Source organism: Nelumbo nucifera, chromosome 3 (genome assembly GCF_055504915.1).
Source record: "Nelumbo nucifera cultivar China Antique chromosome 3, China Antique-T2T, whole genome shotgun sequence".
Classification (NCBI taxonomy): Eukaryota; Viridiplantae; Streptophyta; class Magnoliopsida; order Proteales; family Nelumbonaceae; genus Nelumbo; species Nelumbo nucifera.
Window position 1 is genome coordinate 106,215,306 of NC_142651.1, and position 19,602 is coordinate 106,234,907.

General features: G+C 37.7%; 1 protein-coding gene across 1 annotated transcript; it reads left to right on the forward strand.

Moving 5' to 3' along the window:
• The first annotated feature begins 16,620 nt into the window (after positions 1-16,620).
• Positions 16,621-19,246, forward strand: LOC104598799 (uncharacterized). The gene is made up of 7 exons (XM_010261028.3): positions 16,621-16,827; positions 16,928-16,999; positions 17,820-17,887; positions 17,985-18,156; positions 18,360-18,440; positions 18,564-18,656; positions 19,002-19,246. Exons 1-7 carry the CDS (start codon positions 16,681-16,683, stop codon positions 19,131-19,133), a joined length of 765 nt encoding a protein of 254 aa, XP_010259330.1. The 5' UTR covers positions 16,621-16,680; the 3' UTR covers positions 19,134-19,246.
• Positions 19,247-19,602: the final 356 nt, after the last annotated feature.

The window sequence follows — 19,602 nt, forward strand, 5'->3', positions numbered from 1 at the left end:
GCTGAAATGGGCATGGAGAAAAGGAATATTCTACCAGTAAAGTTCAACGGGACAAATTATGCCGTCTGGAAATTCCATTTCCAATTCTATGTTGAGGGAAATGACCTATGGGGATTTGAGGATGGTTCCATAAAATAACCTGATGAATCTGATTCCAAGGGGCAAAAACAGTGAAAGAATATGAATTAGTTCACATGGATGAAACCACTTCTGCTTTCTGCATCAAAAATCTGAAAGAACATTATGATAGGAGGATGATCATGCATTTTCTAATGCATCTGAGACCTAAATATGAGATTGTAAGGTCCAACAATCTCAGTAGGGGCACTCCTTCCATACTTGACACAATTTTAGGGGAGCTTCTCAGGGAAGAATTAGATTCATTACTCAATCGACCTTGAGGTCGAAATCCTATTCTGGAACAGAGAACCTTTTTGATAAACAAATCTTAGCCCAAAAAGAACTTGTCCCGAATATAGTGTTATGAGTACAAGGAATATGGACATGTTTTCTCACACTATTGAAAGAAAAAATTTTGTACCTATGGCAAGAAACATGGGCATATTATTCCTGAGTGTCCTACCCGGTCAGCAAAGGGGAATTGTTCATGTTCTAAGAACAATCAACATAAGGCTTTCTAGACAACAATTGAAGGTGCAAATACAGGGAGTACGGCTCCATCAGGAATGGATAAAAATTATGGAGCTCTTACAAAAGAAAGGATGTGGCATCTAGTATTCTCAACTATTTCCTCTGCATTTTCAACCATCGGTCTTTTTAATGAGTCATCCTATTATTGTTCCTCTCCTAGTCACTTATGGATCATTTAATTCAGGGCCTCTAACCATGTGACAGGGGCACAAGCTAGTCAATCCATTAAAACCAAATCTTTGAATAAATATATTATTACTACTAATGGAGAGAAATTTGATATTGTTTGATGCAATGATTTATCTTTGACTACATCGATCAATTCTTGTTATCATCTATCTAAAACTTTCTATATTCCTAAACTTACAACAAATTTAATCTCAGTTGGTCAGTTAATTGAAGATGGTAACATTGTTTCCTTTTCCCATGATGGTTGTTTGATATAGGACCAATTCATTGGGATAGTGAAAGGGAACAATCGTGGACTTGGTCGAATATTTGCCTTGGAATTTGAAAAGACATAGGGGCCTTCCTCCACATCTTGTTTACTTACTACTACCCCTACTACTGAAGTTATTTGTAGAAATATTGTATAGCACTTGTGGCATAGGCGACTTAGTCACCCCTATGCAAATAAACTTGAGTCTTTGTTTCATGATGGATTTTTGTCTTCTAAAGCTACTTCTTTTAATAATGTTGATAAGGCTTGTATTTCTTGTTTCTTGAGTAAGAGCCTTGTTTTACCTTTTCCTTCAGTTGTTAAATATGCTTTTGTTCCTTTTAAACTAGTACATAGTGATGTTTGGTCGTCTCTAGTTGTTTCCTGGTTGGGATTTAAATATTTTGTAACATTCATCGATGACTGTACTCGCTTTACCTAGATATATTTTTTGAGGAACAAATCTGAAGTTTTTTCTACCTTTAGATCTTTCTTAGTAAAGATCAAAAACCAATTTGATGCAAACATTGGGGGTCCTCCATTTAGACTCAGGGGTGAATACCTTGATGGAGACTTTAATTTTTTTTAAGAGACAATGGAATTCAATCCCAAAGATCTTGTCCTGGCACTCCACAACAAATGGAGTGGAAGAGTGCAAGAACAGACATATCTTGAGAATAATTCGAACCCTTCTTCATGATTTCCATGCCCCTACTTCCATTTTGGATGGAGGCAGCCAACATTGTTGTGTACCTTATTAACATTGTTCCTTCATTTGTCTTGCACAATAACTTTCCTTTTCAAAGCTTATTTCACCATTCACTTAATGTTATTGCTCTTCATGTCTTTGGTTATATGTGTTTTGTTCACCCTCAACCACATGAGCATACAAAGCTTACTCCCCAATCAGTAATTTGTGCTTTTGTGGGGTATAGCCCTGATCATAAAGGCTTCCTTTGGTATGATCCTAAGTCTCGTGGAGTTCGTGTATCCTGCAATGTCATTTTTCTTGAGAAAATTTCCTTTTATGCTCACATCGTTAAGTTGCCTACTATTTCAATTTTGAAGTTGTATTCTTTTGATTCTGGAGGTTCTTCTAATTCACCTACTATTCCAGGCTTGCTCCATGCCTATTTCAGAAAGAGGCTAGCTACTCCGGCTCCTATTGCTCTGCACCCTTCAACACCAAAAACTTATCCATCATCTCTACCCACGAGTTCTCCTTCTTCTCTTGATCATGTAAGTACACTTGCACCTATCCACGATCCTCAACCATCCTATAATCCCCCTTTATGTCGTTCATGTCAAGTTTCTTGCCCTCCTGGCCGCTATAGTTTTCCTTCAAACCATAGCTCCTTCTCTGTTGTTTTGTTTGTCACAGATATCCCCACATCATATTGGAAGGCTATGATTGTCCCGCAATGGAAAGAAGCCATGGATACTGAGCTTCAAGCTCTTATTGATAATGATACTTGGGATATGGTTCCTTCCCCCTCCAAATGCCCCTCTAATTGGAATCAAGTGGGTATATTTAGTGAAACTTAATTCTGATGGGAGCCTAGATTGATACAAGGCATGTTTGGTGGCACAAGGGTATAAGCAGGAGTATAGGATAGATTATGATGAGACATTTGCCCCTATAGTTAAGATGATAATTGTTCGTTTATTGAAGGCTATATCTGCAACTAAACATTGGGAGATTCATCATATGGATGTCAAGAGTGCTTTCTTACACGGTGACCTCAAGGGTACGATTTATATGTAGCCTCCACTGGGATACTATGGTATTTCTCCCCCGGTGTGTCGACTTAAAAAGTCCTTGTATGGTCTTAAACAAGCCCCTAGGGCTTGGTTTGAGAAATTTCATTCAGTGATCACATATGCAAGATTCACCTAGAGCTCTTCAGATTATTCATTGTTCATATCGAGACGTCCCCAAGGAATTATATTATTACTTTTGTATGTGGATGACATTCTTTTTACCAGTGATGACAGTCAGGGTATTTCCTCTCTAAAACAGCTTCTTAGTCAATCTTTCAAGATGAAGGACCTTGGTCATCTCACTTATTTCTTGGGGCTATAAGTTATTTACTCTTCTTGTGGGTATTTTGTTAATCAACCTGTAGGTAGGGTAAGGCTTAGTTGGGGGATGGTCTTTTTGAAAGATAGAGAAAGACCAATAAATGGGGGAGATTCGCTCTCGGTCTAGAGTGCATGGTAGGGTAAGGAGTCCAAGATAAAGGGTGCTCAAATGCTAAGTGTTGAATGAGTTTCAATACGAGGAGGATCTCTATTTATGGGGAGATCATGAGATCCTAAAAGGTAGGAGATAAAGATGCTTGTCTCTTGTTAAGAAAGGGGATATTGTGTTTGTTGTCAATCATTAAGTGCACCATTGGGGTTTCACCATGTGTCTCATGGAAATCTACCTGAGGATCAGCTTTCCCTTCACTTAGGAGCCCTCATTACTCATGTGTGCTACCACCTCTTGCGTGCTTTACTTAACTAACATGGCGCTAGTGACGTCACCGCTTGGTGGGCGATGTCTTGTTAGCCCTACGTGGCACTTCATCACATCCTTTAACGGGTCATAGGCTTACCACAGTTTTGGACACGTACGGGCTTCGCCGTTGGCTCGGGCTGTGAGTGGACTCGTCGCGGGCGTGCGATGAACCATGGGTCTATCACGATTTTGCGATGCATGTTGTGGGTTCATCACAGGCTTGTGGTGCATCACGGGTTCATCGCAGTAGGAAAGTTGGTTGTAGGTTGTTCGTATGCAGCCACGTGGTATCAATTCAGTGTTTAATGTTCTCTGAGGGTCTAAGTGGACACTATACCTACACAACCCAAGTATGCGATGGACCTTATGAAACCTACAAACCTAGGTGATGGAAAATAGGTTAACACACCTCTTGAGATGAATTTAAAACTTCTGAAGGATATTGTGGACCCCCTAGCAGATGCCACTCTTTATCAACAGTTTGTCGGTAGTCTAATCTACCTCACCATGACACATCCAGATATTTATTATGTTGTCCAAGTGGTCAGTCAATTTGTCTCTTCTCCTCGACAACCACACATGACTACAGTCCTTTGTATTATCAAATACATTCGTGGAACACTTTCACATGGCATTTTCTTTCCTACATCTTCTTCGCTTGGCTTATCTGCTTATGCAAATGCTGATTGGGCCGGATGCCCAAATACTAGACGCTCCACTACTGGTTGGTGTGTTTTTCTTGGTGACTCCCTCTTATCGTGGAAGTGTAAAAAGCAACCGATTGTTTCCAAGTCCTCTACCAAGGCTGAGTATAGGGCTATGTCATCCATCTGTAGTGAGAGTATATAGCTAAGAGCCCTTCTTGATGACCTCAACATCTCCTTGTCATCTCCAGTTCCTATTTATGTTGATAATGTGAGTGCTATCAAGATTGCATCCTACCTTGTCTTCCATGAGCGAACCAAACATATAGAGGTTGACTACCACTTCACTAGAGATCAGTTTTCTGTTGGACACATATCTCTGCCGCACGTGTCTTCTACACTACAGCTTTATAACTTATTCACGAAGGCCGTGACTCGTGCTCGCCACTAGTTTCTAATTGACAAACTGATGCTCGTACCTCAACATCAATTTGAAGGGGGTGTAGAGACTGATTTATGTCTCATACATCTTCTTTCCTTTTTTGGCTCTTGGGACCACTCTTTTATGTTGTAACTTATGTACACTACTTCTTTGTTTTATTCTTTCTTGTAAGAGAACACAACTGTTCTTTCGATAACCTTGTACTCTTTCATATATAATTTATTCATTTATGGGTGTGTGACTATGTAGAACACACCCTTTTATTTCCTAGTCCTTCTTCTTTGATTTGAACTGAATTGACAGGAGCTCTCGGAGTACTGTCACTCCCATCACTGCTAGGAGTACTCCCGCCAAGAAGGTTATATTCCTCACAACCCAAATCCGAGGCCAACATGTTGAGGATAGGAATCCTTTACCTAAAGATGTTTGTTAAAGAAAGTTTAAGGGAATTGGTTATTTATAGCCGAGGTGTCCTCAATAGCACCCAGGCAAAAGGTTTTGAGCAAATGGTGGGGAGTCACTCAACCAGCAACCCTATTTAAAAAAAAAAAATGTACGTCTCAAATCCAATTGATCCAACGACTATGGACTTGCGACCTGATAGAACAAACCGATAGGCTCCACATGGCACCAACCTCAAGAGATGAAATGACACTAATAGACAGGGACGGTTCGCCCATTAACTCCAACTCAAGGATACACTGAACTCGACCCACCCCACACTGTCTTGTGCACAACCTCATTCAGTCAACCCCAACACCTGTTCTATGTACAGGCACACGACACCCGTCCTACGTACGGACATGCGATGCCCGTCCTGCATACGAACATATGACGGGAGACATCAACACCCACGTAAGGCACAAACAGCGGATGTGGACAGCCTATGCCCACACAGGCCACGATCACGACCCCTCAGCCCGAGATGGTCCTTTATTGACGCAAAGGGAGAACAGAGGAGCAATTGTTGTACAACCCCTGAGAAGAGCATCGTAGTCGAGGCTGACGCCTCCACACAAGTACAACATAATCTCTTCGGCCGAAGCCGATGCCTCAACCAACCCGCCAAACAACCTTGATTGCTACGGCCTCGAGAGTGGGGTGCAAGTGATATAGTGGTATTCAACTGACTCATATATCTTGACACATGGTATCAATCAGACACTTCCTAGATGTGGCGTCAACCGGACGTATCCTAACCACCCATCACCAACCACTACCAATCGCCACCACCTGTTCCCAACTACTCCTAATCTCAAGCAATTCTGAGTATAAAAAGGGGCTCCAACATTGAGGTAAATATACATTGGAACTTAGGCTGAGTTTGGAAGTAGTACAAATGCAAATATGTAGTGTGTAAAACGTTATATTTTGTATGTATTTACGTTGTACATATTTGTATTTGTATTCTTTCCAAACTGAGCCTTAAGTTTTAAATCTCCTCTCTTACTTGGTCTGACCCCTCACAGCTCTAGGCTAACTTAACCATCGGAGTCTCCGCCCAAGAGATAACTCCTAATGCCTCTAACATCTTCTTTTTCTTAACAAATTGGACCCATCAACCTAAAACGCTGAAAATTATGTTATTGCCCTCGGCTCCATGTTTAGCAGCAACAGGCACGAAATGGATGGACAAAGTTCTCCAAATGATGGATCTATCCATATATGGGCCTACACCCAGTTAGTTTGGTCCAAATGCATCCTTGAATCCGCCCACACAATATAGGCCCAATTCCGGCTCCAAGATTAGGTTCACATTGCGCGTGGAAAGATGGTGATTGATGAGAGAACAAAATTAGGAGATTGAGAGGAAGAAAGTTGAAAAGAAAAGAAGTGGGAAAAAGATTCACCACTTGTAGCAATCCCGTCCAGATTCACCTCATTTAGGGCTCGTGTTATCCGAATGCCATTCTTTAGCCCAGTCCCCTCAACCAAATACATTATGCATGATTTCAAAACATCTTTTCCTTTGTTTGGAAGGAAAGAGTCTTCATGTGAATTTTCATTTGACCCTTCATGTGAATTTCCATTTGACCAATAGGCAAGAGCTTCGGTAAGGAAACGCGTTTGTTTAATTAACACCCGATAATGGGGCTAAGGAATAAGAATAGAGATTGACTCACAAACTCAGCCCCGAAGATTCTTGTTGTCTTCATCAAATGAGTTATGATCTTCGGGAATGGATAAGGATATTCAATATTGGGATAATGAAGTAGACTGTAGACTGAAACCTTTTTATTATATAAATATTTTTTTTTCTAGCCCTATTTCAACTATTGTTGTCTTCGACAAAATAAAGGCATTATAGTTACAGATACAGTGCTTCACGTCTCTCAGGCCCACCCAAAATATTTAGCATGAGGGAAAGCTACGATGCCAACGAAGGAGATGTTCTAATAGTCCAAATAACTAATGAGGCCCTCTCCCCCATTCCGTGTGCAACTTGGAAGGCGTTGGTGAAACGTCAGTATGACAAAGCTAGTCAGATCAGATGCCTCCCAAATGAAAACGTTCCCACCTTTCTCTTGTTTTCATCCTTTTTGGTTGACTCACTCCATTTGAGTGATGTATTAATTGAATCTTATGGATAGAAGCTTGATTTCTTTGACAGCCACTGGTCTTTGATAACGTTGAATTGCACTTTACGGCTCAGTTTGGAAGGAGTATAAATGCAAATATGTATGGTGTAAATACATATAAAATGTAAGGTTTTGCATTCTACATATTTACATTTGTACTCTTTTCAAACTGAGCCTATAATGCAGGGGTGATTATGGGTCGGGCCGGGCTGGGCTTTGCACTTATGATAAGGACTATAGTTTAGACCCAGGTTCGGCCCAACCCGGGGTTCCAGGCCTGAAACATAAGCCCTATCCCAGGTCTATACAGGGTCAGGCCTGACTCTGGGCCAATGTCACTCATATATAAAACATTACATATCTATAATGTTTTATATTAAATGACATAACATGCATTATAAACTTATTTTATACATTATATAATATAAAATATTACATATAATATAAACTATACATGCCATGTTATAATATTTATATATAAAATATATAATATAATGTAAAATAACATATATACATATGTATACATTATACATAAAATGTGTAAGTTTAAATATATGTGGGTTAGGCCAGGCTTGAAGTATTAAGCCCAAGCCTGACCCTAAAATTTGCGGGTCTGGTATGGGCTTGGGCCCGGGCCGGGTTGAAATGATCACCCCTACTATAATGGACCTAATGGATATGGAGGAGAAAACAAGCAAACCATGAAAATATATAAGAAACTAGATAAAAAAAAGGCCATAAAATTTTGAGTCAAACTACTGTGCATTTTGAATATTTGCTATACTTAAAATTCAAATTTCAACCAATCATGGTCTTTTGCTTTTCATTGGTTTATCTTACAAAAGGTGCACTTACCTGTAATACATATTATACATATAAAAAATTATTTGTTATAGGCACTTCAACCATTTCTTATTAATTCCACTCAAGTCCTTTTTTGCCTGTCTCTAGCTCTTCTAGCACCTTCAACTTTTAACAAATCACTTTTCCTAATAAGGTGTTTTGTTGATAGTGTGGCTCATGATCACCCCTACTCACAAAGTCACAAAGTCCCAGTTATATTAGCACTTAATATATGGTTTGTCATACTAGGTACCAATAATCTATCCTAACCATTGTTTTAAAAGGCTTAAGCCTTGAGGTGAGACACATACATTTTGACTCAATTGATATTAGGCTTAAGCCTTTGCATAAGGCATAAGCCTCAAGCCTCAAGACATGAAGCATAGATTGAGACATAAAAAGCTATAAGCCTCAAGTAGCGATGATTGTTTAAAAAATTAATGCTAAAAATATTTTTTATGCATTTTTATAGTTCAAACTATATGGAATAAGCACATCAATAATTATGGGTCAATTAAGAAGAGTAAAAATGAGAAACCAATAAAGCAAATCAAGTTCTATTAGTTTCTCTTAGGTTGTGTTTGGTTTGGAGGAAAAAGTAGGGAAACCTTTACAAATTTTGTATAGGTTTCCCTACCTTTTCCTTCAAACCAAACATAGCCTTAGTGTTTTAGGAGAGTTCAATGCAAAGGAGCCAATCAAATTCTTAGTTTCTCTTGGATAAATTAGGTGAAATTTTTATTCTTACTATTCTAAATCTAACATGTTGAGTTTGTTATTTTCTCATTTATTTTTTTCTAATGGATTTTTTTTCTTTTATTGATTTTTTTGCATAGATTAAATCAACTAAAGTGGTGTTTGATAAATTTGAAACATGAAGTGTGAAAGTTAAAAAGATATTAAAAGTGTGTCCTAAATATGAAAAGAGGCATAGATGCTTTTCTGCCTTTTAGAGTCTCTAAATAGATAAGGTTGTTTGTATTGGACCAAACCTTCAGCATCTGAAATTCCCTGATTTTACTATTTTACCCTTAAAACAAATTATTTGGTAACTTTGAGTTCAATTTGAACTATTTCATATAAAATAATTTATCAAATTCAAAATAATAATTAATAATAAATCATAAATAAAATATTTAATAACTAATAAAAAGTATTAATTAATAATAAATAACATAAATAAAAATTAATAAAAATAATTAAAAACTAATAAAATATATTAAAATAAATAACACTTTTTAATAATTAACAATGTCAATCATTAATAATTAATAACTAATAAATAATATTAAAATAATTAACAATAAATAAAAATTAAAATAACTAATAAAAATTAATAATATTGTACTAATTTATTAATAATTAATAATTTAAACAAAAAAATTATTAATATGCAATTAATATCTAATAAAAAATATTAAAATAATCAACAGTAATAAAATTAACATGTTTCTAAAGCTAAATCCTGCATCACCTAATTCATTTCATATCCATTCAATCTAACCTTTAACAAGACAAAATATATGTTAATATCCTCAATTTTTATTCAAAAAATAAATTCTTTTCTCTGTTTTTTTTTCCTTCATCCTACATGCTTGTACATCTTATATTCTAGCTTTACCATGTTTTATTTGTTTTCCTACTTCTCTTCATGCTTTATTCCTTGTTAGTGATGTTTATCCAACTAGTCCAAACCCAGATAACAAATGTTATATCAAACAACAGAGTAAAAAAAAAGAGATAGATTACAAGCCGAAAGCCCTAGATAACAAATGCTATACGAAACATCAGAGGAAAAAAAGAGACAAATTACAAGTCAAAACCCTAGATAACAATTGCTATATGAATCAATAGAGGGAAAAAGGAGACAGATTTTAAGTCGAAAACCCTAATAACAAATGCTATTTGAAACAACAAAGAAAAAAGTGACAAAGCCAAAATACTCACCGTAGCTACTGCTTCAACACTAGTTAGAGTTCACTAGTCAAAATGCTACCTGAAACCACAACAAAAATGGAGAAAAAAAAAGCAAATAAGCAAAAAATGTTGGAATGCTAAAATCCCTAGAAAAAATAACAAAAACGAGACCTGTTACCTGCGAGCAAAACTTCCTAGCGAAAAATCTCCTTTCTCAAATCAGGGGAGGAGTCGAATGACCTGAACTTTTGGCTTATATGGAGGGCATTACGGATCATTTCAAATTTGTATGGGGGCTCTTTTGTCTTTCGCCCACATCTGGAATGCCTCTTAGCACGTTAAGCACCTGGGAGGCTCTTTTCTATTTAGATCTGAAATTGGGTTTCAGATCTGCTAATCAGACCCAACCCAAATGTAGGTGGCATCTAAAAAGCAACATTTTCAGACTTCAAATGTCTGAAAAGTGTTATGAAATGCCACCTAAGTTATCTCCTTTCTTCTAAACTATTGGATGACCATAAATCTAATGTCAATTATATGGATGATTCTTCTTATGTTTCCTTTCCTCTAAATTATTTTATTTAATGCTTAAATATCGGAGCTTATTGCTTATAAACTTCTATTTTATAGATATTTGTACCTTCTATTGTTCTAATATAGTATATTATATGTTAGTTTTACCAATTCATAAGGTTTAATTAATTTTTTCAGCTTTGAGGCTTATGGCGTGCAATGCCTTGAGGGTTACACCTCACCTTTTGGTCCATTATACCTTAACTATGCCTTTAGCCTTTTAAAACCTTGATCCTAACCCAATTCATTAACGAAGTTGTTGATCTTTTGGGTGTTTTGCAAATTTGTTTAGGATTATATATAAATGAAGATTTATGTGTTGGATTAGGAATTGTGGGTAGATCTCCCTGAAGGTTTGATTTAGCTCTACCGCTCCAAATGAAGAAGATCATGGTGGAAGAAACTGTTGATGGTAGTTAAAAAATGTTGTCGCTAGTATAATTAAGGGCATGTTTTGTTCGCGGGAATAGGGGTCCACAATCAGAATCCCATTCCCATTCCTAATGGAATGGTATTCCCCAATACATTCCAACTGATTTTAATTCTCATCTAAACCAAACAGGCTATGGGAATAAGCCATTCCAATTCTGAATGATTCCCATTCTGATTCATGTGAACCAAACGGACCCTAAGTTCCTTATTCAAAATTAAGACCTTTGATTCTATTAGAAAATAATATATATCGTGGTTGGGAAATTAAAGTCAGTAATGACCCATGTGTTTGGACAGGCTAGGCCATCATGTCATTCATTACCGGGGCCATACTTCTATTAGCTGAAAATTTTCCAAGGTCCTATACTTTCTTATGATCCTTCTGTTGGAGGATAGAGTGGGATTGTCCCCAAACTGTTTCTACTTTTGGTTAATGAAAATATGTTTACCTATCAAAAGCAAACAATGGTTACAGGCAAGAGATGGTTTTCATCATTTTATTATGCACTCCAATAATTCAATTCCATCTGAAGGTTGGCCTTAATTATGTTAAACCTATTAGACATGTAGGGATGGCAATGGGGCAGGTTCAAGGAGGTTTTTGTAAATTTTAGATTTTACCCGTCTTCCTAAGCCTCCTAACCCATATCCTCCCCAAAATCCTTAGCAGGCTGGATTTTGAGAATCCAAACCTTCCCCGACCCTACCCTCTCACATTCAACAGTAGGGGTGGGTAGGGTTTAGAACCCATGTCTAATTTCATATTATTTCTTATTATATATAAACAATAAATAAGTAAAACAATACAAACAATAAAATTGTCAATTATTTGATCAGGACATGTAAAAAACACAGAAACTACCAATTATCCTTCACATACAATTCAATATATTATTAAGTTCAACACCTAACACATAAAATTTATATGCTTTCCAACAATATGTAGGTTGGGGAGGGTTGGGTTTAGCCTAATACCATACCTTATATGTACCTATACGGGTTATAGAATCCCAAAACCTATCTCCACCCCAAAACCCATCCTTCAAGCAAAATACCCTGCCCCATTGGGATGGGTAGGGGCAGGTATCCACTGAGTAGGATAGAAATTGCCATCCCTATAAACATAAAACTGCTTTTTTATTTTTGGTAAAGAAAGGCAGATTCATTCAAACTAAAACTATCCAATAACCGTTCAGGTCATCCTTTGGATGGTCCTAGGATATTATGCTTTCTAAGTATTTGAGATGAAGCCACCCATGGTTTGGTTAAATAAGGAAATTGATAATAGAGCTGATTCGGTTGCATGGCATGAACTAAAGTTTGTAAAATGGTTCACAATTTAATTAGGCACAACAAATTTGGTCTGGAGACAAGGAGATGTTATACTTATGTGCAATAGATTGGAAAGCCATGGCATCCATGTGCAAGCGAATCTAAAAGTACTACCTTCACAGGATAACATTAACATGGATAGTGGCCCCGTTTTTCATCAGCTGATGCTCCTACGCTCCTTCAAGGAAGGAACCAAGGTGAACTCAAGGACAATACAATTTAAATGAGAGAGAGAGATGAATGTCTTGAGAAGAATCAATTGCAAATTAACAATGAGCAATATTTCATCTTGTAGTATATACCACAGAAAGTTAGATAGCATATATCTTGAAATTAAACCATTAAGTTTTTGACTTCTTGTCTACTTTTCATACTCTTAACTTGATCTTCTCACAGGCCACTAAATCAAGAGTAGGAGTACTGATTCATTTGGCGTATTGATCTCTATGGTTTCAAGACAACAAAATCCATCTAAATTTAAAAGTATGAATCCGACTTAACTTCAATTGGAATAGGGGCTATTCTTGGCCAACTGACTAATTAATTTCATGTTTGTATATATATTTATGTATATATATTTTATGTATGTGATACATACGGGTGGCCACGAGTTGAGCTTTTTATAAGCTATTCGAGCTCAGCTCGTGAGGTTTGCGAGCCAAGTTCGAATAATTATATATATAATTATAGAAAATAATATATATAATAAAAATATTATATTTCTTAATTTTTTAAATATCAAATAAAAAAATTTATATATAATTTTTATTTTTATAAAACCATTTTTCTCAAATCAAGTTCAAGCTTATAGTTCAAACCGAGCTCGAGCCTTGTATAACCTTGGTGAGCCGAGCTCGAGCCTCGTACTATTCGGCTCGGCTTGGCTCAAATCCACCCCTTGTGATACGTTTCTGACTTTTTGTATACGTGTGTAACAACCATTTTAAGTTTAAAGCAAAAAGAGAAAAAAAAAGAAAAAAATAGTTATGTCCTTTGTACATAAAATATATAATAATGCTAAAAAAAGGAATTCACCTCAACTATTTACTTAGCAAATAAGAATATTTGACAAAAGAAAGTAGAGAAATTGGGGTAAGACTTTGGGGGTTTCATAGCTTGGGTTGGGTTGGGTTGGCCTCAACCCAACTTAACCCAGCCTGACTTGCACCCCTAAATCCAACATTTAAAGTTGAAACCCTTTACACCTCTGCCTAGTGCCCACTTAACTACTTCGCTCAAAATGTGTATAGAGAGAGAGAAGAGTCCAGCTTTGGTCAGGGCAAAATCCGTTCCAACAGCTTTTACAACCTTACATTGGGAATATCTTTCTACTTATGTGATTTATTTCATGGAAGATATTTCCAATGCAAGGTTGCAAGGGGTTGTTTGAACTAACAGAAGTCAAACTTGAGAGAGAATGTGTTGAGACCAATAACCTATCCTAACTCAATTGTTGAAAGTTTGTCTGAATAGGCACCGAAAACCTGAGTCTGGTTGACCTGACATGGCAGGTCCCACTTTTATGGTGGGTCCCAGTCTCATGATAAGATGTACATGTTAGATAAAATTGATAGAGGGTTAAAACATGTCTTATAGGCAGAAGATCTCAACTCCCCAAAACCTATACTGTTTCCCTAACCCAATCCATCAAAGAAGTTGCAGACCTTTTGGGCGTTTTCGATAAACCCATTGTAAATTTGTTTGGCTTCGTAGCTGAAGATTAACTATGTGTTGTGTTAGGGAGTGTGGGTAGCCCTCCCTGAAGATCTCATTTGGCTCTACATCTGCAGATGGAGAAAGTTATGATGGAAGAAGCTTCTGGTGATGGCTTAAAAGAGAAGAAGGAAAAAAAATGCTGCCACTAGAATAAATAAGTTCCATATTCAAATTTCAGACGAAAACAGGGAGCTACAGAAGAGAAGACCTTTGCTTCTATTTGGAAATATTATCTATCATGGTTTGGAAAGAATGTAGTTACTAGTTACCCATGTGTTTGGGCAGACCACACATGTCATAGGTGCCCAATGCTTCTATGAGCTGAAAAGTTTCCAAGGGCTTAGACTCTCTTTTGAACCTGCTGTTGGAGTTTAGAGTGGAATTTTTCTAAATTGTTTCTGCTTCTGGTTAGTGGTTAATGAAAATCTGTTTAACTATCAAAAGGAAAAAAGGAAAAGGAATAAAGATGGCAAATAATGGTTATAGGCAAGAAAGATTTAATTACCTCTATTAGTCATGAGACTGCTCTTCTACTTGGTTTGGTTCAATAAGGAAATTGATAATAGACCTCATTCAGTTGCATGGCCTTCCATAAGCTAATGTACCCCAAATGGTTCACAATTTAAGGCACAACAGTTTTGATCCGGAGACAAGGAAATGTGTTATACTTCAGGTCATTGATAATAAAGCCATGCCCCATGGCGTCCATGTGCAAGCGAATCTTAGGCAGTGTTTGGTTTGAAAGAAAATAAGGGAAGGGGAATTTTTTCCATTCCTCTTCCCTTCCCTTCTTTTCTTCCAATCCTCTTTCTTTCCCTTCCCTTTTTTTTTTTTCTTTCCAACCAAACACAGCCTTTAAACTTTACATGATAGCATGGATAGTGGTTGTGATTTTCATGGGTTAACGACCTCATGCCACTTCATGGGGCTGTGGGCTGTTCTTATTGGAAGTGTAAAACCTGATGCAGAATACCAATTCCAAGAGATCCGGACTCCAAAATTGACTTCTCCTTCCACGGGATCTCAAAAATAAAATAAAATTATTAATACTTTAATACTAATTACCTTTCTATTATCAAATCATCTTCATCTCTAGGTGAGCTGCGATTATTGTACATGTGTGATAATTCAATTATGAAGAAGAAATTAAGAATGACAGGTTTTTCCATCCCCGGCTGCGTACCCGGCCTCCCCAACCCAATCGGATCGGGGAAGGAAAACCCGTCTCCGTCGGAAATCTGGAATGAAGGTTAAATTCTTTCTCTTCCCGTCGGAGGTCAGGGTCCTGGACGGCCGGAGGGAAATTAACTTAAAACATAAATGTTGGAGAGTATCAAGTATGGTCCCCCGCCCCGTTGCCATTCCTTTATTTATGGGCGCTACACCTTCCAACCAGGTAACCACCGTCACTCAGTACACAGTTACAATAATTTTTATTTTTAAATTCAGATAAATCACCTTGCGTAGCGTAACCCCCAAGTCTCTCTCACTGTTCGCTCGAATTAGCTTGTGGCCGTTAATCTGTTCGTTGGACTGCTCTAACAACCACTCTTGTGTTTATTATTATCATTATTATTTCATCAAAAAAAGTATTAATTATTATTATTTGAATCTTGAGGATGAAGAGCCGACTAGAACTGGATGCTACAAAAACACTGAATGACTGAATTATATATTTAGAGCGGAAAAGTGGGCCACCATCGAAACCCATGGCGGTTCGATGGACGGCTGAGATCGACCTGACACTAACACCCCCCTTATCTCCAGTGCACAAAGCATAAGGCGCAAGTTAACGCGATCCACTCGGGCCCTCATGTCTGCTACTTGCTAGCGCTTGCTTTCTCAATCAATTCAATAATCGTGTGTGTGTGCTATTCGAAACGATAAGATTAAGAGTTTGAGAGAGGATAAGCACAAATTGTCAGCATTGAAAAGCTGAAGATGAACCATAAAGAGTGGAAATACCCGATCACACATCATCGTGCTCCTCCGGTGCGCATCTTTTTATCCTTCGCACCCCTCTCCCAAAGAGGCCCGGTCCTCCGATTCAAATTTTAAAGTTTAAACAGAAAACCTCTGGTAATCCGTTATTCACCAACCAAACAAACACCCCATTCAAACGTAGATTAGAAAGAAAATAATAATATAATCATCATCTGGAATCTCGATCGATCCCTTCTTCAAAATTAACACGGAGGCACGTTGAAAGGGGAAGGATGAATTGACGAGAATGCCCTCCCACGGTCTAGAACGTCTTTTCGGGGGTCTGCAGTTGGGATGATCAAAACCGCGTAGGTTGGTTCCGACTTTTGTTGTGCCATTAACTATTTATTTTGACTAAATAACAAGTGGGTGCATGCTTCGTAGCCATAATTGTGTCTCCAGACTCTAGTCTTCTTTTTCCTTCTCTTTCGCCAGTAGTCAAGGTCTTTTCGGCTCTTTCACAGAGTCGCCCCCCATGAGCCAGGGCTTTCGTTGCCCAGGTCCAAGAGGACGTATTTGTCATTTTACATAATTAGAAGGATAGCTTTGGAACGTTTCTTTTTGTTGTTTATTTAAAGTCCTGGAGAAGAGAGAGAGAGAGAGAGAACGGCTGAGACCAATTGAAAATGGAGAATGAAGAAGTTGTACTGTTTGCGGAGGAAAGCATCTCCTCCTCCCCTTCTGCAATTTTACAGTGTAGAATCTGCCATGAAGAAGAACTTGAGAGCTCCAAGAACTTGGAAGCTCCCTGTGCTTGTTCCGGATCGGTTAAGGTGATGAACAAAACTCAGAACATTCACGAGTTGCTGTTCTTCGAAGCTCCTGTTTTGGAATTTAAGCTCATAACCTGGTTACACGTTTTTGTTCTTTCAGTTCGCTCACAGAGAGTGCATACAGAGGTGGTGCAACGAGAAGGGTAACACCACTTGTGAAATATGCCTACAGGTTCGAATTTAGAAGCTCATATCTGGGTTCCCCTGCATTTTGATTTTTTTTTTCAATGTTTTTTCATTCGAGACTTGGGTTTGTGGACTTGAGGGTGGGTTTATGTGTTTTCTGTTAAAGTTTAGAAGTTCGATTTTTTTTTTTCTATTTGACTTTTTCAATATTCGAATGGTATTCCTTTGCTTTTCCTTTTGAAGCTGCGTTTATATCCGTTTCTATGGGATTTGGGCTATTTGGTGATGGCTTCTTTTCCAGAATTTTTTTATTTGTATTTTATTATCTTATTTTCTTGATTAGCAACCGTTTTCTAGATGTGATTATTGCTTTTCCAGTTAAAGATCGTAACTTTCCCTGTTTTTTCCATATTTCTCTCAACGGAAAGTGGTATTTTAAATAGGGTCCTGTCATCTGTAAATGATTTTTTTTATATGTTACTTGGGTTTTTGGTTTATTCTGTTTTCCCTGGAGCTTCATACCCTTTCTGATTTGAAATTGAGCCTACCAATTTTGAGACGATAAATAGTTTGTACCACGAAAAGGGTGGGATCATCGCGTCTATTTCTATGGTTTTCCTGTAAGAAAACGAGTTCATTTATCCTTATGTTGACGTATACGGCTCAGAAATTTGAATTTTTTGCGGTTTCTCTTCGTTCTGTTATATAGAAATTTCGACTTTAAATGAAGTTCTTATCTGGGTATTTTTTTTCTCTCGATCTCCTTTGGAAATAGTAGAAATTTCGATCAACGGGCTAGGCTATGATGCAGCTGAACTTATGAGAAGTGATTATTTATGGGAATTATTTTTTCTTTCATGTTGCAGAAATTTGAACCTGGGTACACAGCACCACCAAAAAAGGCCCAACAAGAAGAAGTAACTGTTACAATCAGGTAATTTCTTTTTCTTTCTATTTCTGTAAATAACGGATTTCTGTAAACAGAACCATTATACTAAAATGCGCCTCTTCAACTCTGAAATTCGAAACAGGGGAAGCTTGGAGGTTCCGAGGCAAGAGCAAGAGCAGATGCAGCATCTTAGCCGCAACCCAAGATTAATGGCAATCGTCGTAGCCGAAGGCAGAATGGCCGAAAGCGACTACTCTGAGTGTTCAGCTGCCGCCGAGAGAAGCGCCTCTTGCTGTAGATCAGTGGCTCTCACCGTAAGTATTACAAAAGCTTTAAATTTTGGCCACGTGGCAAACATGCAACTCTCTGTACGAGTTTAAACCTACCAATACAATCTGTGGACCCTAGCTATTTCTTGCATGCTTGCCACCTGGAAAGCTGAGAACAGTAAATGAATATGTTCATTTATGGGAAAATCCGAAATTGAATTTTCTTTGGTTCTGATTGCATTTGGCAGTTTACGATGCTTCTGCTGGTGAGACACCTCCTATCAGTGCTTATGGGTGGAACGGACCAATATGTATTCACAATTCTTACAGTAAGTGAGAGTGTTTCTCTGGCGCACTACATTCATTCCATCACCACTCAGCACTTGATAGGGATCAAGATGGTGAATTGGTGATCGAGCTAATTGATTAATTTCGGTCAAAATTGTGTGCAGGTATGTATTCTAAGGGCCGGTGGAGTGATTCTCCCGCTTTATATCTTGATACGAATTGCTGCAGCGATTCAAAACAACCTGCAGCATCATCATGTGAGTCCCATAAACTCTTCTCCTGGACAATTTCAAGTCTCAGAATACTTTCAATCTTCCCCCTTTTCTTGTGAGTTATAATGCAATGCACCATTTTCATACACGAGAGTGAGAATTTGGTGCAAGGAATTCTTCAAGTGAGGTCAGATTTTGAATTTGCCAGGTGGCAAGAGCCCTCCAGTGGAGACTCCAAAGGAAAATTAAAAAAAAAATGTAGAGAGTTTATGGCAAGTCAAAACTTAAAAATGTGGATACAAGTTTGCATCACCAATTAGTTTATTATTTGTTGGTAAAAAATTTTGGTAAATTAATCCTTACTAAAACCCATTTATTTTACTACTTCAGGAGTCTGAGAATGATGTCTCACCCCTTCAAGAAAGCGATGACGATGACTATAATGACAACAATGAAGAAGAGGAGGAACTGGAAGTAGACTTAGAAGCGCAGTTACCCAATACGGTCCAGATACACTCCTAATGATTTTGATTTATTTTAAATTTTTTGTTCGTCTTAAAGTCAGAGGAGCATTATTTTGATGCCCCTTTTTCTTCCACTCATACGAAAAGAAATATAAAATCAGGTTGATTCCATGTGTTGTTTTGGTTTCTTTCTTTTCCCAACCCTGGAAATCTGGAACTCTCGGAAGGTTACACGCCGTGCATGCTGAAGCTACAATGGTCATTTTTTTTTATCCCAGCAATTACATCAATCAATTAGGATTGGCCAAATAGAGATAAATTTAAGTGGTGTTTTACACGGTCTTTTGGGCTTTGGTAAATTCTCTTTTTTTTCTTTGGTAGTATTGTGATACACGATTAGGATCCTCTCATGGAGTCTCCCCCAAGCATCAGCAAAACATAAGTCTAATTCCTTGCCTTGATTTTCCCTGATATGGCATTGAGACTGTGACCCCTCTTAGCCAGATATAGCCTGCCGCATAGTTGCC